Source organism: Culex quinquefasciatus, chromosome 2, assembly GCF_015732765.1.
Source record: "Culex quinquefasciatus strain JHB chromosome 2, VPISU_Cqui_1.0_pri_paternal, whole genome shotgun sequence".
NCBI classification, from domain to species: Eukaryota; Metazoa; Arthropoda; class Insecta; order Diptera; family Culicidae; genus Culex; species Culex quinquefasciatus.
The window spans coordinates 107477447-107500025 of record NC_051862.1 but is presented as its reverse complement, the minus strand read 5'-3'; the positions used below and the strand labels follow the sequence as shown (position 1 = coordinate 107500025).

The following is a 22579-nucleotide window of genomic DNA, read 5'->3' as shown; positions in this document are numbered from 1 at the left end:
GTTTCTCTATAGCTCAAAAGTTGCGGATTTTTGTCCCCTAAAACATATCAAAAAATCTCGAAAATAAAGAAATACGTTTTTTGGGAAATTGAGTTTTAGTGAAAAAAAAGTTGATAGAAAAATCTGCACATTTTTTTTTCGTGTGCCTATTTTTTTCTCAAAAGTCTTCAACAATACCTACAACTTTGCCCAAGACACCAAGTTGATCAGAAAATTCACTCAAAAGTTACAGCTGTTTGAATATTTACATACCATTTTTGTATGGACAGCAGCCAAAATTGTATGGAGACTTGTATGGGTGAACCAATGACACAAAATAGCTTATTTGGTCATAGGGAAGGCCCCCACAAAGTTTGAGCCAAATAAAAAAATACAAATAAAATCCATTTCCGGTTTTGGTAGAGAATTGCTCAGTTGTTGGTGTGGGTTGATAAATAACTAAAGTTGAACTTTAGTTGAACTAAAAAAAGTTTGATGCTGTTACTCGGTGAAGCAATAACGTTGCCCAGGCACGAAACATTTTAGCAGAGCTGGTTCTGTAAGAATCCTGCTAGAATGTCACTACATTTAAGAAAATGGAAACTGTGTTAGAACTCGGCTAGAAACCAACCAACGAATGCCTGCTCATTTAGGTACACTTCTTTTATTACGTAACGCTAAAATTTGGATTTTTTGATTTGTTAACCCCCTCGCCCTTCGTTTAAAATGTCCATACAAATTTCAAAAAAATACTTACATTGAGTCAAATATTTGTCCGTACCCTCCCGTACGAAAATGTTTGTGATATAAAAGTACAAAAAATTCGACTAAAGTACTGTTTTATACATCAATCGACGCGGCAGAATGTCCTCTTGAAGACACTGTCATTGGATTTGCAAAAAACTTTTTCTAAAAAAATGCAAAAGCAGTTTACTGAAATAAGTAAAAGAAAAGATCAAATAATTGTCCGTACCCCTAATAAAAGTAAACAATCTGATCGATTTAGGTGAATTCATTTATGAAATGTTGTTTCTGTGTCAAATACTAGAACCTCTAGCTAGTTTGTGACAACTTTGAACTTCTGATAACTTTGTTTAGTTAGTTTATATTAAAAATTGGTTTAAATTTAGTTTTTTGGGTAAAACTTATAAAAACATTAGTTTATAAACAATGATTTTAATAAAATTGCTATTTTATGTTGTAAGAGTATAGAACAAGTTTCAACAATATTTGACGTTTTGACATTTTGACATTTTGACATTTTGACATTTTGACATTTTGACATTTTGACATTTTGACATTTTGACATTTTGACATTTTGACATTTTGACATTTTGACATTTTGACATTTTGACATTTTGACATTTTGACATTTTGACATTTTGACATTTTGACATTTTGACATTTTGACATTTTGACATTTTGACATTTTGACATTTTGACATTTTGACTGTTCGACAATTTCTCGGGTAAGTTTTCAAAAAGCCGTAAGAGCCACCGTGACCTCTTACACTAATTTTCGTTTTTCTCGAAAATGAAACAAAATTTCATTTATTTTAAGTATGGGGCACTTTAAGGACGTGTAGATGAACAATCTCGAGCATAAAAGTTTGAAGTTACAAAAATAATAATGTCAAGATAATTACTAAACCTACCACAGATATCTTTTGGTAATTTTGAAAGTTGTCACATTTTATTAAAAATCATTACAATATACTTTAGGCATCATATTACAATACTTATCCATAAAGAACAGTAATACTCGACCATAAATTTAGGAATCAAAAGGTATGACGAATTTCTGTTTGACTTGAAAACGTTATTACAGAAATCGTAATTTGTTTTCGTGTTCCTGAGTAGTTAAAAATTTGCGTAATTATTTCAGCATTTTTCAAATGTAATTACATTTCTGCATTGCCAAATTGTTTCGATATTAGGTAACTTTACTACCCATTTATTGTGACAAATCAGACACACCTTATATATTCGAAGAACTTTGGTGCTCGTCTTGCTGGACGGTTGACAGCTTGAACTAACGTTTCATTGTGTTTGAAATTTTCACGCTTCAAACAAGTCGCTCTGTTTCTGCTGCTACTTTTTCATTTATAATCAGTTAATTTGCCAATAAACGCAGAAAATTTGGTGAAAATGTGAAAAAAGCTTGCTGCTCTTCCCGCTGGCCCTGCGGAAGGCTAATTTGGCTGAGATTTTACAAGTTAGCCATCTCCTAGTGGACTGAATCAACTGGACCGGCCCTCAATGTTCTCCGCCGTGAAATCATTTTGTTTCTTCGAAACAGGTACGAATAGTTGCTGCTGGTTGCTACAAAAGTGTTGAGTAACAAATTTTTAAACAAATTTGTTTCTGTTCTTTTCAGGTTCATCAATCAACTCGGGAGTGCGAGAGCTCGAGCCTCGTTGCCGAGCCATGGATGGCGCCGCGAAAGTTCTCAATTCTTGAATGTTCCGCCCTGAAGGATGCCCAACACAGGAAAAGAAAATAATTTGGAAATAAATAATGCTGTGTGGAAACGCGTCTTGTTCTTATTATTTCTCGAAGGGAACCATTTTTGGGCATGGGCACATCTCACTCATACAGGCGCAAAAGCAAGCTACTCGCACTAATACATCAACAAACTATAAGATGAATGAGTTCACTAATACAAGAAAACAAAGTATACATGTGTTGGTGTAAAAGTGGTTGAAAAAGCTCGAATATTTCTTGCGGGTTTCCTCTCGTAGATTGTGCGTGATTCCTCACCTGTCCGTGCATGGAAGCATTTCCCACTTCTTTTGACATTTTGCCATTTTGCCATTTTGACATTTTGACATTTTGACATTTTGACAATTTGACATTTTGACATTTTGACATTTTGCCATTTTGCCATTTTGACATTTTGACATTTTGACATTTTGACATTTTGACATTTTGACATTTTGACATTTTGACATTTTGACATTTTGACATTTTGACATTTTGACATTTTGACATTTTGACATTTTGACATTTTGACATTTTGACATTTTGACATTTTGACATTTTGACATTTTGACTGTTCGACAATTTCTCGGGTAAGTTTTCAAAAAGCCGTAAGAGCCACCGTGACCTCTTACACTAATTTTCGTTTTTCTCGAAAATGAAACAAAATTTCATTTATTTTAAGTATGGGGCACTTTAAGGACGTGTAGATGAACAATCTCGAGCATAAAAGCACTGACGAACTGACGTGCCACCAGGAACAAATTTGTCGATCATTTTGACCGCACACTGTTTCTTTTTCTCTGTACTATTTTCTTCATCGGCGATTGTCAGAATTCGCGTTTGACGTTTTGTCACATCAGCTGATTCCTTGTTGTTAAGAATCCTGGAACAACATGCGAAATTGGCGGAAAAGATTTAGAATGGAATTGTTACGAAAAGTCTAAAACAAGCGAGGGGGACGTCACTCCGCGATAACACACTAAAACGCACAAAAACGAGCTCGAAAAGCATCAACGCTACTCATCGTGCCGAGTTTTCACATAACGCCACCTTAAAGCAAGTTATCGCAAGTTAACGCGCGTTAAAGCGAGTTAAAGCGACCAGCGTCTGCTCGACTTTTGAACCAGGGAAATCCATCTTGCAACCTTGCCGTCGAGCAGTTTTTGGTCGTGTTTGGCAACTCGGTATTTGTTTTGGTTTTTTTTCAAGCAGTTTTGACAGAAAGAAAAAAACAAAGTATAAATTGCGATTTTTTGTCAACGGCCGGAAAAGTTTGTTCCGGTGGGATCGCCGGCTCCACCGTCCACAGAGCGCACGTTTTGACGACCGGAAAAGTTAACTTTACTCCCGGTGTGTTGTGTTTGATCGGCGGCTCTAACATCAAGTCAGGATTTTGGCGGAAAATCCTGGCGCAAACTCAAGTAGGAGCAAAGTTTTCGGGTAATGTTTTTTTAGCAGTGAGATTTTAGTTGTGATTATTTTAATTTTGTATTGTTTTTGCAGGCAGATAATCGACGCGCTTGGATGTAGATAAAGCCTAGACTGAGTTCATTCCAGTGCCGGCGCTATTTATCACCACCTGTTGCCCTGATTGTGACCTTCCCCCAGCGAATTGCCGAAACGTTCGCCGAGGAGGAGAAGGGCGAATTTGCCTGGCTGTCCTCGTTTGTGGGGGGCATCCCAACAATCCGGCGGCCAAGACCCTTGTGGACATGAGTCGCTACCAGGACGCAGGGTTAGCGATGGAACGACTTCCGTGATGGTCAGAGTTGCTGCGCGAGGCGGAAAAGTTGATCGAGCAAAGTTGCACCCGCAGACGATTATTGCCGGGTGGAGAGCGGCCACGCAGGCGGCACGTTCGGCGCTGAATGCCGCGGCTCAGAATAATTCGAAGGTTGCGGAAAAGTTCCGAGAGGATTTAATGAACATTGCCTGGACGACGCTCAGCTCGAAGATTCTGACCCAACAAAACTACTTTGTCAAGCTGACCGTCGATGCCGTGATGCGATTGAAGTGTTCTGGCGAATTGACCGCGATATAGCGCAACTGGCGGTTGCTTGGAGGATTCGTTCCTGGACGAGGGTTTCCTGCTGGACAAGAAGCCCGGTGTGCACAAGCCGAAGCGCACCGAGAACGCAAAGATCTTGATCGCCAACACGCAGCTGGCCATGGACAAGATCAAGGTTCTTGGATCGAGCATCAAAATGTACTCGATGGCGAAAATTGCCGAGCTGGAGGTCGCCGAGAAGGAGAAGATGAAGGAAAAGCTGACAATTCGGTTCGTCTCGGTCGTTGCGATTTGATCGAGCAGGTCATAATCGGCGAAAACACGCTACTGCGCTTCAGCGGAGTTCCCCTCGGAGAGGCCACGTACGACACGGACGGGAAGATTGTGTTTGTCTCGTCGAAAGCCGATCGGGCGGAAGATGAAAGAAAAAAAATGTGGAAAAACGACAAGCCAGAAGACGCCGTGGACAAATACGAGGATGAGGAACCTGTGTCGAGGCCGAACGGAACCGAGCGGGCTGAGGTCGAAAAGATAATGGCCAGAAGCAGCGAGGAGAGTACGTGCTGCACATCAAGACATCCGGTGGTTCCCCAAATCGGACCATCGGAAGTTTACAACAAGCGGACTTGCTTGTGAACCTACTCGGGCCACCGACAGGCCATGTGTAACGTGAGTTTTAAAAAGTGCGGCGATAAGCTCGTGTCGGCCGGGTACGATTTCTCCCTTAAGCTGTTGGACACCGAAACGGACGACGTCGTGTCAGGCTTAAGTGCGTGAAAGATTTCCCCCTGTGTACGGTGGAAGCGTTGGACTCCATTTGGGTGAGTAGATTTAACTGGAAATAATTGGATAAGAAACCTCAAATTTCCTTATATCTTACAGTGGGACCCAACCTTACCCGCAGAATCTGCATCATCCAGGAGTACGGCCGTCGTCCGGGCGCGGTCAACACGACAACCTTCGTCGGCGAAAACCGGAGCATCGTGACGACCTCCGACGACAAAGGCTTGCACGTCTGGGAGTGGGACATTTCGGTAGACATAAAGTACATCGCCGATCCAATGATGCTCACGATACCCGCAGTCACACCTCCCCAAACGGCAAGTTGTTTGCCTGCAAAAGCTACATGTTCTCCGGTTTTGCCTGTTCCCCCGACATGAGCAATCTCGTGTCCAGCGATGGCGACGGCAAAGTATACATCTGTTGAACTGCTTCTGCGAACAGCTGACGTAAGTTGGTCCGGATCTACCTGGAGGTTTTAGGGGTTTAATTCTGGTTCTTTTGCAGACTGGCAGCATACGTCGTACGCAGATTCTCGAGTTCCTACTCCAGCTGGCAGAGGCAGGCCACTTTCATGGCAATCTGACGCTGGACGTGGTGTACAAGATCGAGTTGGAGGTGCACAAGGTAAGACGGAAATAGCTTGAAATCGACGAGACTTATAAATAAAATCCTATTTACAGATACCCATCACCTCGTCGGTGTTCCGGACAACCTGGCTCAGGGGACTCAGGGAGCTGAGATACCGGTTCTGGGTTTCAGTCGACAGCGTTTGAAGATCTCAACGACGACAGTTTCACGCTGGAGGAACATCCTGCAGATATTACGAAGGATTAGTTGACGGCGAAGCAGACGAAGAACATGCTTCGTGCTATGGCAACACTGTCCATAGCGAGACGCCGCACCAACACACTCAACGTTGTGCGATGGGCACACCTTGCGAGGTGACAGCTTTTTCTAAAGCGAGCAACGATAAAGCAAAGCCACGTTTTGTAAACGCTCTTACTTAAAATTAGTTTCTAGACTTAAAATAAACTCTAATGTTAGTCTCTAACTCGTGTAATTCATTAACGGAAGACATAACATTGTTTGGCGACGAGGATTAGTTCGGTTCCGAGTAGTTCGCGTCGGTTTTCGGGTTTTCGCGTTCGAGCGGGGTTCCTAACCTCAAAATGCCCCCGAAGGTGACGCCGAAGAAGGACGGGCCGCAGCAGCAGCCGGATCTCACGGCGATTCTGGCGCAGCTCACCGCCTACTTGGAGAACCAGTCCAAAACCCAGGAGGCTCTCCTCGAGCAGCTCTCAAGCCGAAGGACAACGAGTTCCTGATGGAAACACTTTCAAACACCATCCCGGAATTTGTTTACGACCCCAAGGCGGACTGGTCTTCGACAAGTGGTACTCCCGGCACGAGGAGGCCTTCAACAAGGGCGGGGAGAAGCTGGAGGAAGCGGACAAAGTGCGGCTGCTCGTGCGAAAGCTGTCCTCGGTGGATCACGACCGCTACGTGAACTACATCCTACCGGAGAACCCACCGGACAGATCGTTCCAGAACACGGTGGACACGCTTAAGGAGATGTTCGGGCACCAAACGTCCGTGTTCTTCCGGCGCTACCAGTGTCTGCAGACGACCAAGCGGAATGCGGAGGATTTCGTCACGTACGCCAGTACCGTCAACCGAGCGTGCGAGGATTTCAACATCCGGACGATTACCTCCGACCAGTTCAAGTGCCTGGTGTTTGTCGCTGGTCTGCAGTCGGAGCGGTACAAGGACATCCGGACCCGGTTGCTGGCGAAAATGGAAGGCGAGACGGCGGAGCACCCGATGACTCTCAAGAAGCTGTTATTGGAGTGCCAGCATTTGGACAACCTCAAACACGACACTGCTGTTATTGAGGGTCCGAAGCCGGCCGTCAAAGCGGTCCAGCAGGATCGCAGCGGTTTTCGCGAGTCGGGCAAACCGGAACGGAAGTTCGACAACAGGAATCCGGCCAAGGCAACCCCACGACGTCCGTGCTGGCAGTGCGGGCAGATGCACTTTGTTGCAGACTGCTCGTACACGAAACACACCTGCAAGACGTGCGGCAAAGTGGGACACAAGGAAGGATACTGTGCTTGCTGCTCCAAACCCTCCGGTTCCGGAGAAGGTGCATCACACACAGCACCCGGAGGCGGCAAGAAGAAGCACAAAGAAGCGGGCCGACGGCGGGGACACTCAAACGGAGTGTACGCTGTCAACAAGGAAGGTGTCGTCGGACGGCGCAAATTCGTGGAAGTTCTGATCAACAACGAACCGATCGAACTCCAGCTCGACTGCGGATCGGACTACACCATCATCTCGACGGATTCACTTCCCTGCTCGGCAACCCAGAAACCATTCCGACGGAACTGCGGGTGGCCACAGCCTCAGGCAAACCCCTTCCGCTGGAATTGGAGTTCGAGTGTGACGTCACGTTCCGCGGGACCACCAAGCGTTCCGTGTGCTACGTCACTCCTGTGCGCGGTTTCAAGGTTCTTGGGAGCGACCTGATGGAAGCTTTCGGGCTGTACGACATTCCGATCAACGACTTCTGCAAGCAACTCACAACTGCGGAGGACTCGTTGGCGTGTGGTGCCGCGCTGAAGGTGAAATTTCCGGCGGTGTTCCAGGAAGGACTCGGACGGTGCACGAAAACGAAGATCCAGCTGTTCCTGATCGACGGGGCGAAGCCGGTCTTCAAGCCTAAGCGGCCAGTGCCGTTCCACTCGCAGCGGCTGGTCGAGAAGGAGCTCAACCGATTGCAGGACATGGGAGTGCTGGAGCCGGTCGACTACTCGGACTGGGCGGCACCCATCGTGGCAGTTCGGAAGGCGCAGCGCGACGCAGACGGAGATCCGGTGGTCCGCATTTGCGCGGATTACTCGACCGGGTTGAACGCTGTGCTGGAGGCGAACAAGTACCCTCTCCCTACCCCCGACGACATCTTCGCAAAGCTGGCTGGCAGCAAGTTCTTCAGCGTGATTGACCTGTCGGACGCTTATCTGCAGATGGAGGTAGAGGAGGAGTCGCAGAAGCTGTTGACTATGAACACACACAAGGGGCTGTTCAAGGTCAAGCGTCTGCCGCCGGGAGTGAAACCCGCTCCTGGAGCCTTCCAGAAGGTCGTTGACAACATGCTCGCCGGCCAGGAAGGAGCGGCGTCGTTCCTCGACGACGTGCTGGTGTTTGGCCGAACGCGCGCGGAGCACGACCGGAACTTGGAGCAAACGCTGCAGCGGATCCAAGATTTCGGTTTCCGGCTCAAGATCGAGAAGTGCAAGTTCTACATGACGGAGGTGAAGTACCTGGGCCACATCATCAACCAAAACGGAATCCGCACCGACCCGGGGAAAGTGTCTGCCATCTCGCAGATGCCACCGCCGAAGAACCTCACCGAGCTGCGTTCGTTCTTGGGCGCGGTCAACTACTACGCGAAGTTCATCAAGGAGATGCACCAGCTGCGTAGGCCACTCGATCTGCTGCTGAAGAAGGACGCAAAGTGGGCCTGGTCGGACGACTGCCAACGATCGTTCGAGCGCTTCAAGGAGCTGCTCAAGTCTGACCTGATGCTGACCCACTACAACCCGACGCTGGACATTATCGTGGCCGCTGACGCTTCGCAAACCGGAATCGGCGCCACAATCCGACATCGTTTCCTGACGGTTCGGAGAAGATAATCCAGCACGCCTCAAGATCGTTGACACCGGCGGAGCAAGCGTACGGGCAGATCGACAAGGAAGCTCTGGCGCTCGTCTACGCTGTCACGAAGTTTCACCGGATGCTGCTGGGACGACGGTTCGTTCTGGAGACAGACCACCAGCCTCTGCTCCGCATCTTCGGGTCGCACAAGGGAATCCCGACACACACGTCCAACCGACTGCAACGACTGGGACTCGTTCTGCTGTGCTACAACTTTGGCATCGACTACGTCTCCACGGCGAACTTCGGGTACGCGGATGTACTCTCCAGACTCATCGATTCGGCGGCCAAGCCGGAGGAGGAGTACGTTATCGCCGCTCTGTATCTGGAGGACGACATGTCGGCGGTCTTGGAAGACTCCGTTGGCAACACACCTGTCACTTCCAAGATGATCGCCGCTGCTACCGCCCGGGACAAGGTGCTCAAGAAAGTGGTCCAGTACTTGGAAGGTGAGTGGCCGGCCAGCGCAAGCGAAATCGACAACCTGGACGTGAAGGCGTTCTACCACCGGAAGGAGAGCCTGGCGCTGACTCAGGGCTGCATTCTTTTCGGCCAACGAGTGGTGGTGCCGGAGACCTACCGAAAGCGGATCCTGCAACGCCTGCACCACGGTCACCCGGGCATGGTCCGGATGAAGAGTCTGGCTCGGAGTTTCGTCTACTGGCCGCACATCGACAAGCAGGTGGAGGACACGGTGAAGCAGTGCGCGGACTGTGCTGCAGCTGCCAAATCTCCCCCACACTCTCCACCAGAAGCCTGGCCAACACCAGCGGGACCATGGCAACGCATTCACATTGATTACGCGGGCCCGATCGATGGTCTCTACTTTCTCATCATCGTGGACGCTTTCTCGCGATGGCCTGAGATCTACCCGACAACGACCACGACCGCTAGGGCCACGATCCAGTTTCTTCGAAGCACGTTCGCACGCCTTGGCCTGCCGATGGTGCTCGTGTCGGACAACGCTGCTCAGTTCACTTGCGACGAGTTTGAGTCCTACTGCAAGGCGAACGGAATCACCCACATCCTCACCGCGCCCTACCATCCGCAATCGAACGGGCAAGCGGAACGCTTTGTGGACACCGTCAAGCGAGGAATGAAGAAAATCAACAAGGGAGAGCCACTGCAGGAGACACTCGACGTGTTTCTGGCAACGTACAGGTCGACGCCGAGCGGAACAACCGAGCAGAAGTCACCAAGTGAACTGCTGTTTGGACGTCAAATGCGCACCACACTCGACCTACTGCGACCACCACCAACACCGGTTGCTGAGATGAAGACGACTGCTGAGAACGACCAGAGACGAGAATTTGCACCTGGCGACTTGGTGTATGCGAAGGTGCACAAGCGGAACGACTGGTACTGGGAGGCAGGAAAGGTCATCGAAAGGCTCGGCTCGGTGAACTACAACGTGTGGTTGGACGGCCAACGTTCGGGGCTGATCCGGTCGCATATCAACCAGCTTCGTCCACGGCACGAGTCAGCGGATTCGCCGGCGCGCGGTCGCGCTGTTAACCTTCCGCTGGACATTCTCCTGGGCGAGTTTGGGTTCGCTCAACCAACAACTGAGGACGACACGCAAGCAGCTGTGGTGGAAGGCGCGAACCAACCAGGAATCACCGAGCAACCTGGCAACAACGATGGACTGGAACCAGCTGTGATCCAACGGCCGATCCGGCGGGCTTCGACGGGAAGTATTCCGCCGAGTTGCGTTCCCGTGCCGACGACGACGATCACCAGGAGTGGACGCGAGGTTCGGCTGCCGCCGAGGTTTGATCACTACGTGATGTCTTAAAGAGGGAGATGCTATGGCAACACTGTCCATAGCGAGACGCCGCACCAACACACTCAACGTTGTGCGATGGGCACACCTTGCGAGGTGACAGCTTTTTCTAAAGCGAGCAACGATAAAGCAAAGCCACGTTTTGTAAACGCTCTTACTTAAAATTAGTTTCTAGACTTAAAATAAACTCTAATGTTAGTCTCTAACTCGTGTAATTCATTAACGGAAGACATAACACTTCGCGTGTTCATCGAGTTCGGTCTGGTTCTGTTGAAGCGGTCGAGTAGCGGAACGACAACGGGTTGCTGCAACGGCACAGCTGGAGGTGAAAACTCACACAATGTGTTGACATCTGATTGGCACTTAATTCGTTAATAAGTGCATCGACAAAGAGATTCGGGTTTTTTTTATTAAAAAATATGTATTTAGTTTGCTTGTTGTTTTATTTATTTTTCAATTTAATCGTTACTCGCATTCTGGAATTGAGCGGAAAATTGTTGTAGTAGTTGAAAGATTTATAAATAGCAGCTTTTCACCCACCACTACGCTTAAGTTTGTTAGAAAATTCCAGCAAAACGTGTTCCGCGTTGTTGTGCTTCTTTGTAAGTTCCGGTAGTTGGGCCAGTTTTATTTCGAAGCCCAGAAGCTTGAACGTGACTGGATTTTCCCGGAAACTGAGGAACTAGTTGATTGGCTATTTCCTGGTGAAACATTTTTGGTTTTTGTGACCGCTTTTGGGACTCAACTTAGATTGATGAGAACTTCGTCTGGATTGTTCATGTTGCGCCATTCCTGAGGATTCTATGGGCGGTTCCTCAAGAATCTTTCTAGGTTTGTCACACTTTAACGGAACACTCTGCTTTTCCCGTTCGCTTATCCGGTGAGCCCAAACTGTTATCGGGACCTCGATCGGGACACTTTTGTCGTCACCGTCGATTTTTCGTCGCACTTGAGATCCAGCTGGCGACTCTGTTTGTGCTGCCAACTTCTCCTTGTACTCCTTCCTGTGCGCACTCCCACAGATCATTTTGAATTCAACTTTGTGTTCCAGTGTGTCCTCATCAACTTGATCAGTCTCCATCTGTTCCGGCTCGTCCTCTGCCTCCATGGTTTTCCCAGCAACGGTTTGTCAAGCTGTTTGTCGATGTGAAATTGTCTTTTCCGGAAGAAAGTTCTCTTGATCTCCGGCTTTTATCCGACCGCCTGGCATTTGGCGTTTGCTAAAGCTATGTCAGCAATAAATCCCGCAACGGATTGAAGCTTTTCAACGGAGTTGTTGGTGGTGGCAGGTTCCTTTTCGACGACGGATTGCTTTTTTTATGGCCAGCGACAAAACTATTTCTCTTGTTGTTTACTAAAACAAACTGCTCGACAGAATTGACAACGAGAATTGTCATTTGCTCTTGACAGTTCGAGCTGTCAAAAAAATCGAGCAGTTTGATGTGTGAACGCAAAAAAAGGTAAACCAAAAAGCAAGTTAACGCGGTTAACGCGCGTTAAAGCAAGATAAAGCGGAAAGGTGAAAGTGAACGCTGAAAAGGTTTGAAAAGGAATCTTTAACGCTCGGTCAACGCGGAAGTGACATCCCCCTCGGTACGGACGCCACTTCCTCCTGCAAACCGATCATCAACCGCTGCTCAAGGTATTCGGCTCGAAGAAAGGCATTCCTGTCTACACGGCGAATCGTCTTCAACGCTGGGCCTTGACGTTCCTGCTGTACGACTTCGACATCCAGCACGTTTCGACGACGGCTTTCGGCTACGCTGATTTCCTCTCCCGGCTGATGTCATCCCAAAGCCGGCCAGATGAGGATTACGTGATTGCCGCCGTCTACGTCGAATCCGAAGCCAGAGCCATCCTCGACGACTCAATCAGCAACCTTCCAGTCACTCACAAGATGATCGTGGCTGAGACGCGAAAGGATCCAGTTCTCCAGCAAGTGGTGAGTTTCCTCAACGAAGGTTGGCCAGCGAGCGCCAAGCTGATTGCTGACCCTGACGTCAGAAAGTTCTTCGCTCGGCGCGATGGACTGCAAGTCGTCGACGACTGTGTGATGTTCGGTGATCGGATCGTCGTGCCCTCAAGTTCCGCAAACGGATCATTCGCCAACTGCATCGCGGACACCCAGGGATGGACCGCATGAAGTCTCTGGCCCGCAGCTACGTTTACTGGCCGAACGTAGACGACGATGTGGTGCAGTTTGTTCGCCAGTGCAAACCGTGCGCTGCTGCAGCGAAATCCCCGACGAAGGCGACCCTCGAGTCGTGGCCTCTCCCGGACAGGCCGTGGCAACGTGTCCACATCGACTACGCTGGACCAGTCGATGGTTACTACTACTTCGTCATCGTGGATGCCTACTCCAAGTGGCCCGAGATCTTCCGCACTCGTGCCATAACCGCAACTGCAACCCTGGACATGCTTCGTGAGACCTGCTCCCGTTACGGCAACCCGGACGTCCTGGTCTCAGACAACGGAACGCAGTTCACCAGCGGGCAGTTCGAGGAGTTTTGCCGTGCAAATGGTGTCACCCACCTCCGCACTGCGCCCTATCACCCGCAGTCAAACGGCCAAGCGGAGCGATTCGTTGACTCACTCAAACGTGGCCTCAAGAAGTTGAGTGAGGGGGAAGGCTCGCCCACATTGGAGCACTTGCAAACGTTCTTGTCGGTGTACCGTTCCACGCCCAATCGGAACACACCGAACATGACGTCTCCAGCTGAAGCATTCCTTGGACGACCGGTGCGCACCACACTGGACCTGCTGAAGAAGCCTGTTCCTGCCACACCGATCGCCGTCAACCATAAGCAGAACGAGCAGTTCAACCGTCGGCATGGAGCCGTCAAGCGCGAGTTCAAGGACGATGACCTGGTCTACGCCGAGTACCACCAGCGCAACACCAAGTCCTGGATTCCCGGCCGTGTCGTCGAACGGAAAGGTTCCGTCAACTACATCGTGCAGCTGGACCTGGAAGGAAGACAGAGGATCGTGAGTTCGCACGTCAACCAGTTACGCCCTCGCTACGATGCTGAAGTTCCTGACCAAGTCCAACAACGTCTACCGTGGGAGATCCTGATCGAAGAAGCTCGACCGTTGCTGCTAGCCGACCAGGAAGAACCTGAAGCTCCCATTGAGATCGACATTCCTGTTCCGGACAGTCCCGCACCACCGGCCCTGCCTGGAACCGAAGATCCGCTGGAAGGTGGATCTGGCACAAATCACTTTGTGCTGCCTGAAGATGCCGTACACGCCGACAAGCCCGTTACGCCGCCGAAGCCGCCGACGCTGATACTTCCTGTTGGTCCACGACGTCCCGTTCGACCGTCCAGGATTCCACGGTGGCTGAACATGTACGACATCTCTTAAGGGGGAGATGTAGCAGGCCTTGACCTGCACAGCTGATGCAAGTCAGTTCAATCCCGACTAGCAAACCAGTCGGATGCAAATAAACAGTTTTTCCGCTACAACTAACTGTCTTTCTGTTGCATAGCAACGTATTTAACAGAAAACTTACCTGAGAAATTGACAAATTGTCGAACAGTCAAAATGTCAAAATGTCAAAATGTCGAACAGTCAAAATGTCAAAATGTCAAAATGTCAAAATGTCAAAATGTCAAAATGTCAAAATGTCAAAATGTCAAAATGTCAAAATGTCAAAATGTCAAAATGTCAAAATGTCAAAATGTCAAAATGTCAAAATGTCAAAATGTCAAAATGTCAAAATGTCAAAATGTCAAAATGTCAAAATGTCAAAATGTCAAAATGTCAAAATGTCAAAATGTCAAAATGTCAAAATGTCAAAATGTCAAAATGTCAAAATGTCAAAATGTCAAAATGTCAAAATGTCAAAATGTCAAAATGTCAAAATGTCGAACAGTCAAAATGTCAAAATGTCAAAATGTCAAAATGTCAAAATGTCAAAATGTCAAAATGTCAAAATGTCAAAATGTCAAAATGTCAAAATGTCAAAATGTCAAAATGTCAAAATGTCAAAATGTCAAAATGTCAAAATGTCAAAATGTCAAAATGTCAAAATGTCAAAATGTCAAAATGTCAAAATGTCAAAATGTCAAAATGTCGAAATGTCAAAATGTCAAAATGTCAAAATGTCAAAATGTCAAAATGTCAAAATGTCAAAATGTCAAAATGTCAAAATGTCAAAATGTCAAAATGGCAAAATGGCAAAATGTCAAAATGTCAAAATGTCAAAATGTCAAAATGTCAAAATGTCAAAATGTCAAAATGGCAAAATGACAAAATGGCAAAATGTCAAAATGTCAAAATGTCAAAATGTCAAATTGTCAAAATGTCAAAATGGCAAAATGTCAAAAGAAGTGGGAAATGCTTCCATGCACGGACAGGTGAGGAATCACGCACAATCTACGAGAGGGAAACCCGCAAGAAATATTCGAGCTTTTTCAACCACTTTTACACCAACACATGTATACTTTGTTTTCTTGTATTAGTGAACTCATTCATCTTATAGTTTGTTGATGTATTAGTGCGAGTAGCTTGCTTTTGCGCCTGTATGAGTGAGATGTGCCCATGCCCAAAAATGGTTCCCTTCGAGAAATAATAAGAACAAGACGCGTTTCCACACAGCATTATTTATTTCCAAATTATTTTCTTTTCCTGTGTTGGGCATCCTTCAGGGCGGAACATTCAAGAATTGAGAACTTTCGCGGCGCCATCCATGGCTCGGCAACGAGGCTCGAGCTCGCACTCCCGAGTTGATTGATGAACCTGAAAAAACAGAAACAAATTTGTTTAAAAATTTGTTACTCAACACTTTTGTAGCAACCAGCAGCAACTATTCGTACCTGTTTCGAAGAAACAAAATGATTTCACGGCGGAGAACATTGAGGGCCGGTTCCAGTTGATTCAGTCCACTAGGAGATGGCTAACTTGTAAAATCTCAGCCAAATTAGCCTTCCGCAGGGCCAGCGGGAAGAGCAGCAAGCTTTTTTCACATTTTCACCAAATTTTCTGCGTTTATTGGCAAATTAACTGATTATAAATGAAAAAATAGCAGCAGAAACAGAGCGACTTGTTTGAAGCGTGAAAATTTCAAACACAATGAAACGTTAGTTCAAGCTGTCAACCGTCCAGCAAGACGAGCACCAAAGTTCTTCGAATATATAAGGTGTGTCTGATTTGTCACAATAAATGGGTAGTAAAGTTACCTAATATCGAAACAATTTGGCAATGCAGAAATGTAATTACATTTGAAAAATGCTGAAATAATTACGCAAATTTTTAACTACTCAGGAACACGAAAACAAATTACGATTTCTGTAATAACGTTTTCAAGTCAAACAGAAATTCGTCATACCTTTTGATTCCTAAATTTATGGTCGAGTATTACTGTTCTTTAAGCATTGTATTAGATGGATAAGTATTGTAATATGATGCCTAAAGTATATTGTAATGATTTTTAATAAAATGTGACAACTTTCAAAATTACCAAAAGATATCTGTGGTAGGTTTAGTAATTATCTTGACATTATTATTTTTGTAACTTCAAACTTTTATCACTGACGAACTGACATGCCACCCCGAATTCAAACTTGACCGCACTTTCCTATCTTCCTTCTCACTCACCCTCAGCGATCAGCGATTGTCAAACAGACGATTTGACAGATGCGCAGCTGCAGTTTCTGAGAAACTTTCTGGTACAACAAATGAAAATGGGAGAAAACATATTTAAACCTAAAAACTTCTACGAATTCTGAACTTAACGGTGAATATTTTGCAAATCTTGCATTATTGAATGGAAAATGAGGCAACTCAATTTGAGTTAAACTTTCAAAATAGGCTTGTTTTCGAGGGGGACGTCACTTCTGCGCTAACCGAGCGATAAAGCTTCCTTTTCAAACCTTTGCAGCGTTCACTTTCACCTGTCCGCTTTAACTTGCTTTAACGCGCGTTAACCGCGATAACTTGCTTTTTGGCTTAAATTTTCTTGCGTTCTCGCATCACACTGCTCGATTTTTTTGACAGCGAGAACTGTCAAGAGCAAATGACAGTTCTCGTTGTCAAATTAATCGAGCAGTTTGTTTTGCTAAATTTTTCTCCGTCACCGGACGGATAGTGGTCCCTAAAAGTAGGAACCAAGATTCGGCTTCAAAGATTGCAACTTCCGGACTGTTCCATTAATGAAAACGGGCGTGTACCGGGCCGGTGTTGGGTGCGAAGAGCCTGCCAACGGAGCTGTACGACGATGAACCAGGGGAGAGCAAAACCGATGGAGACAGATCATCTGTCGGAACCGTTTCCTGCGTCTGCGAAGGGTTCCTGTTCCAGCGATTCGAGACGGATCGGTCTTTCGTCGATTTCGTGGTGGAGACACCTTTTCAGTGTGGGAGTTTGCAAAAAGGATTGACCAGGATCGGCCACGAAGTGTTTGCCAGGAATCGAAAGGCCAGAGGAGAACAGTGGTGGCAACCAGAAAGTGGCCAATGAGATCCTTGAGCTGGCTGTGAAAATCAGGGCGAAGCGTTCGAACATCTGTTTTTGTGCTAATCGGAGCCGGCCGGAATCTCTCAGAGCTAAAGCCGTCGACCTGCTACATGGTGTTGGTAAGTCAAACACTATTCTTACTTTAGTTTTAGCTCAAATTGTTTTTTCTTCACCTAGAGGACGGCATGATTGAGAGACTGGCCGTGAACAACTACAACGCATAGGGGCGCGTTTCCCAGCTCGGAGGACAGCATCGACTGCAGCCGGCACAGGCTCCCGTTGTTCCGGAGACCGTCGCAGTTGCGTCCAACAGCGGCGGTGAATCCTGCTTGAGCTAAATGCATAAATAAATCTTAAGGTAAAGTGAAATAAACAGTGTCAACAGAAAAACAGGATTTTATTCAATTAATTGTACAAAATCATATCGAACTAAGGAGGCTGCGGGACAAATGTGCCGCGGGGTGGGACCAGTGCGCGAATGTTGATCTTTCTCTGAATGCTGCCCAGCTGGTTGAGTGCGTTCAGCGCTCGATCTTGGCCGTGATTGTGATGCAGCAATGTCGGTGCTTGACGGAGTCACGCTTTTAGACCAGGTCGCGGATCGACTAGAGTGAGAAGAAGCCGTAAGTGAAGTACGGATCGGCGATGCGCAGCATTTTCTTGGTGGCCATGTTCAGCTTGAAGATGGTGGTTGTTGATCTGGTGCAGACGGAACAGCAGCAGCACTTTGCAGACCTTAGGACTTGTGTCGGTGATTCATCTTTTGGGTATCATGTTGAACCAATCGTAACCGTTCACTTCACCGCGCGGAAGAGTCCCTTCGATGGGGTCGGGCTCGGGAATGTTCAACTTGGAGTTGCCCGTCCTTGAAGAACTCCGCCAGCATAGGCGATGCTGTCCTCGCGGTGGTCCAGATTCAACAGTGGACCTCCCTCCACGAAACTATTCGTATCCGCGAGGAGCAAGAGAAACTCAAGAATCAGCGCACGGCGATACTGTTGGTCTGCAAAAGAACCAGTATTAAACCAGTAAAACCTCCAGGTGGATTCGGACCAGCTTAGGTAGGCACTCAGCTGCTCGTACAGGTCGTGAAACAGATGTAGACTTTGACGACGCCAAGCCATGCCGTCGTCGGAGGTCGTCAAGAGCTGGTTTTAGTCGTTCAAGGTGATCGAGTTTACCGCGCCCAGATGTCGTTCATACTCCTGGACGAAGTCGCTACTGCAGGTGCCCCACTGTAAGAGAAGAAAATTTGAGGTTTCTTATCCCATTATATTTTGTTGATTTTACTCACCCAAATGATCTTATCGGACGTCGGACGTTCCCGCCACTAGCAGGAAGCACTGTTCGGTGCACCACATCGGCCCAGATTGACTACGACATCGTGCTGCGATGCAGAAACGATCGCACAAGATAGTTTCTGTTGTAAACTCACGGCCAAACCTAAAATATGTCGTCAAACGACCGTTCACTGCAAATCTGCAAACAAGACTATAAGCCACTTTACACGATCATCCTGAGAGCGCACACACACTTGCGACTCTTTCATTTCATCTCTTCCACGCCGCGCGATTCCGACCCGACGCTCGAAAGCTTTGCAACCATCGCCGCAATCGTTCGTTATCTCTCTCCAATTTTTCTCTTAGCAAAGCTTTACGTTGCGCAGCAGGACCAACCTATACGAAGCACTCACACTCATACAGCGCGCGTGTGTACACGTTGCTGACCAATTTCTTGGCAAACGAGAGTGCTTCGTCGTCTTGTTCGTCGTTGCTTTTCAGCAAACCAAACCCAATCGTTTTCCAACTCAAACATTTGAAAAGGTCATAATTCATATCTACGTTTTTTTGCAAATATTGATTATCCTGGTCTTATTCTCTACATTATCCCCCTTCTCTACTCTTTTTCTGTTTCTTTCTTTGGCAATTTTTAATATTTTAATATGAAGTGTCAAATAATGGAATGGTATTGAAAAGTTATAACAGTATTAAATTATGGGTAGATATGCATTTTCCAAATCTCACCTCAATGTTTTAGATCACTGTAGATATCTGTCAAATGAATCAAAACTTCGTTTCTTGTGAAAGCAAAGCTCTCAGTTTTATCACATAATATTGACAAATAGCGAATTTATTATTTTCAAACTTATCCTGCCTACTTGTACTTTTTTTTAACTATATAATTTCCTTTTACCAGATCATCCAATTCTCAACATCTTACTTTCTTTTATCACACAAACGTATTTTTCTCCGTTATTTTTTTTTCTTTACTCATTTTTGGTAACATTTTGGCCACTTTTTTCTGTTGTTGATGTCTAGTTTTATTTTACGTTTTATATTCAAACTAGAATTCTTGAATTCATAGGAAAGTATTCTAATAATTCAATTTACAAAGTCATTCCCTGTTTTAAATATTTTCCTCTAAGTTTCATATATTTTCTCTTCAAGCTAATTGCAATTTTCAACATCGTATGAAGTAATTCTACTTATAACTTTATAACTTTTTTTCATTTTTTTTTGTTTCAAATGCGTTAATAAAGGATTCAGCTATACAGGCCGTACTTCTTCAAACTTTATAATCTTCTTCTGTTATAATTTAATCTCTCTGATTATTTTATCCATTCATAATACTCATTTCATTCACTACAAGTAAAGTACCAAACTAATTTTTTTGTTGCTCACCAAAATGTATTGATGATTTCCAGACTATCGTTGCTTACAAAACGCTGAGAAAATCCCATTTAATTTAATTTTATCCTGCATTTTTCCTGTTTCTGTTGATCTGTTCAGTGCTTGAATATGGTGCGTCCTGATTTTCAAGTTACCGCTTTTAGTTTTTTTTTTTACTGATAGAAATTTCCAAAACAATTCCAAATTATTTCTTCTTTTGGGATCGTTCCTCTTTTCATATTGAGAAAAACATTATTTTTTCAGAAACTCAATCCAATAATCAGACATAAAGCGTGTAGATTTAACATTTCCACATTAAACCTTACCGTTTCTTACACTTTTTTTTTACTGACGAAATGTTCAGAATCATCATAGATAGTTTATTTATTATACATTATTTTTTTTTGCGAGAATCATTTTTATTTTATTTTCTTGTTAAGGACACAAATCTCTCGTGTCTTACATTTTCTGCTTAAACCGATATTTTATAATCATTCGAAATTCTTTTGCTCTTTTCTTGAAAAAAAAAAACATTTTCTTTCTTTTTTTCTTTCAGGAACTCTAAACATCCTAAATAATTCCAATTTGTACATCTTTTCATTATTTCAAACATCACTTTTCTAGAATTATCTCCAGGAACTCACTCCAATGATCGAACATAAATTCAGTTCAATTAACAAGCTACCGTTTCTTACATTATGGAAACTGGCAAAAATTTCCAAAATCGCCTTTTTTCTTATGAAAAACAAATCAATCCTACTTTATTTCCTCAAAAAAAAAAACGGATCATAATACTTCAAAATCATTCTAAATTAAGTTTGTTGCTCTTTCATTAAACCGGGGGGATGGCAACCCTATTCCGGCCAAAGCAAACTGACAACAGTCGACATTAGCACGGTTGTCAAATGAGAGCCCACAACAAAAGCACTAGCTGTCAAATGGTAACCCATAACAAATCATTGTTTGGGTTTTTGATTTTCAAATTTTCCGCAATTTAAACGATAAATTCCTGAAAAACACGTGAATTGTGTTGCTGATGGCAAATTCTATCATATTCTTGTAGATTCCATCCCAATATTGGCTGAAAATTCATATCGAAAAAAGTGATTTTTTTTGCTTTTTTTCTTTTGGTCGACAAAACAGTGCGCCCGTACACTCAGAATCGGCATTACACATTTTCCAGTTAGCTTTTACACATTTGCATGGGACTTTTGAGTTCAACCAGGATAACACACTTCTAGAAACTCAGTCCAATGTTTAGACACCAGGTGTATATATCTCGAAATAAATCTATTACATTTTCTCTTCAAACTTTAACGTTCTTTTTTTTAAATTTATCCTCATAGCGAATAAATCTTAAGACCAACGTTTATTACATATTCTTTTTTTTTCATTTCATCCTTAACTGACAGAAATTTGCAAAATAATTCCAAGTTCTGCTATCTCTCAGAATCATTCCAAATTATATTTTTCCTCCTTTCACGATGAGAAAATAACTGTTAATTCATTTTCTAAGTCATTAAGCGTGTAGATTCGAAAATCATCATATCTTGAATATTTGCCCTAGACAAAATGGTTAGGAATCATTACAGATTTTTTCTATCATTTCCATTTAATTTCCTTGCTCATTTTCATTTCTCATTTTTTTTTCAAGCTGTTTTTTTTCCCCAAATTTTGTTATGCTTCGCTTGAAAAATAATTCTATTTCATTTCCTACAGGAACGCAGTTTATAACTTAAAATCATTGGAAATATAGTTTTTTTTTTATAATCAAGAAAACTCTTTTATTCAGTTATCTCTTACTTATTTCTTACATTTACTATTTAAAAAAGATGGAAATCATTACAAATTCATGTTTATTTGTTTAGTTTATTTTTTTTTGTTCGTTGAAGGAAAAAAAAATCACTTCTTCCATTTCGTTGAGAATTTCATGTCAATTAACAACGTGTAGGTTTCCAAGCTTACATTTTCTCCTTTAACTAACTGGAATTTCCAATATTATTCCGAATCATTAAAATCGCCTCTTTTTTTTGTGAAAACCCAATCAATTCTTCTTTATTTTCTCCAAATTTTGTTCTAAATTATCCAAAATCATTCCACTTGTTTGTTTTTTTCATGACAAAAAATACATTTATATTCAAATTACTCTAGAAGCTTAACCCATTGTTTAGATAAAGGCCAAAAAATTCAAAATCACAGCGTCTATAATATTCTTTTTTTAAACTTTACACTTTTTTTTTTAATCTTCACACATTTTTTTGCCGTTTTCTTGAGAATACATAAAACACTACTATTTTATTATTTTGTTCCTCTTTTCTCTATAAGAAAGTTACTGTTATTTCAGTCTTTCAGTCATTAAGCGTGTAGATTTCAAAAGCCATCGTTTGTTTTTTTCCAAACTTTCCGTTTTTTTCTTAAAGGGAAAAAAATGTTCGAAATCATTATAAATTGTTGTTTTTGACAAAGAACTTTGTCCTAAGGGCTCTATTCTGGTGAGGTGTCAATCCAGAAAAACGAAAAATGTCGCGCGTTACGAAAATGTTGCATGCTTGGTACTGCGGAAGGGGTCAGCAACGAATGAAGTGTGGCAACAATGGTGCAACATTCTCGCGTGACAGTTCCAAGAAAGCAGGAGACGAGGCAAAATTTGCACCATGTTGCCACATTTCATGCGGACTATATAAGCTAACAGATAGCCTCTGAACA

General features: G+C 44.5%; 3 protein-coding genes, 2 long non-coding RNA genes and 1 pseudogene across 5 annotated transcripts; all 6 read left to right on the top strand.

Annotated features, from left to right (window-relative positions):
- The first annotated feature begins 2006 nt into the window (after positions 1–2006).
- On the top strand, positions 2007–2513 carry LOC119767220. Its single transcript, XR_005277398.1, has 2 exons — positions 2007–2278; positions 2357–2513. It is a non-coding gene; the product is annotated as an uncharacterized LOC119767220 (long non-coding RNA).
- Positions 2514–2626: 113 nt separating this feature from the next.
- Positions 2627–5104, top strand: LOC119766194 (annotated as a pseudogene).
- A 1316-nt stretch (positions 5105–6420) lies between these two features.
- On the top strand, positions 6421–8943 carry LOC119766193 (uncharacterized protein K02A2.6-like). Its single transcript, XM_038250624.1, has 3 exons — positions 6421–6553; positions 6624–7493; positions 7556–8943. The coding sequence occupies exons 1-3, from the start codon at positions 6421–6423 to the stop codon at positions 8941–8943; spliced, it is 2391 nt and encodes a 796-aa protein (XP_038106552.1).
- Positions 8944–9044: 101 nt separating this feature from the next.
- On the top strand, positions 9045–10760 carry LOC119766192 (uncharacterized protein K02A2.6-like). Its single transcript, XM_038250623.1, has one exon. The coding sequence runs from the start codon at positions 9045–9047 to the stop codon at positions 10758–10760; it is 1716 nt and encodes a 571-aa protein (XP_038106551.1).
- Positions 10761–12820: 2060 nt separating this feature from the next.
- On the top strand, positions 12821–14111 carry LOC119766191 (uncharacterized protein K02A2.6-like). The gene has a single exon (XM_038250622.1). The coding sequence runs from the start codon at positions 12879–12881 to the stop codon at positions 14109–14111; it is 1233 nt and encodes a 410-aa protein (XP_038106550.1). The 5' UTR covers positions 12821–12878.
- Positions 14112–16938: 2827 nt separating this feature from the next.
- Positions 16939–17594, top strand: LOC119767915. Its single transcript, XR_005277789.1, has 2 exons — positions 16939–17323; positions 17382–17594. It is a non-coding gene; the product is annotated as an uncharacterized LOC119767915 (long non-coding RNA).
- The last annotated feature ends 4985 nt before the right edge of the window (positions 17595–22579 follow it).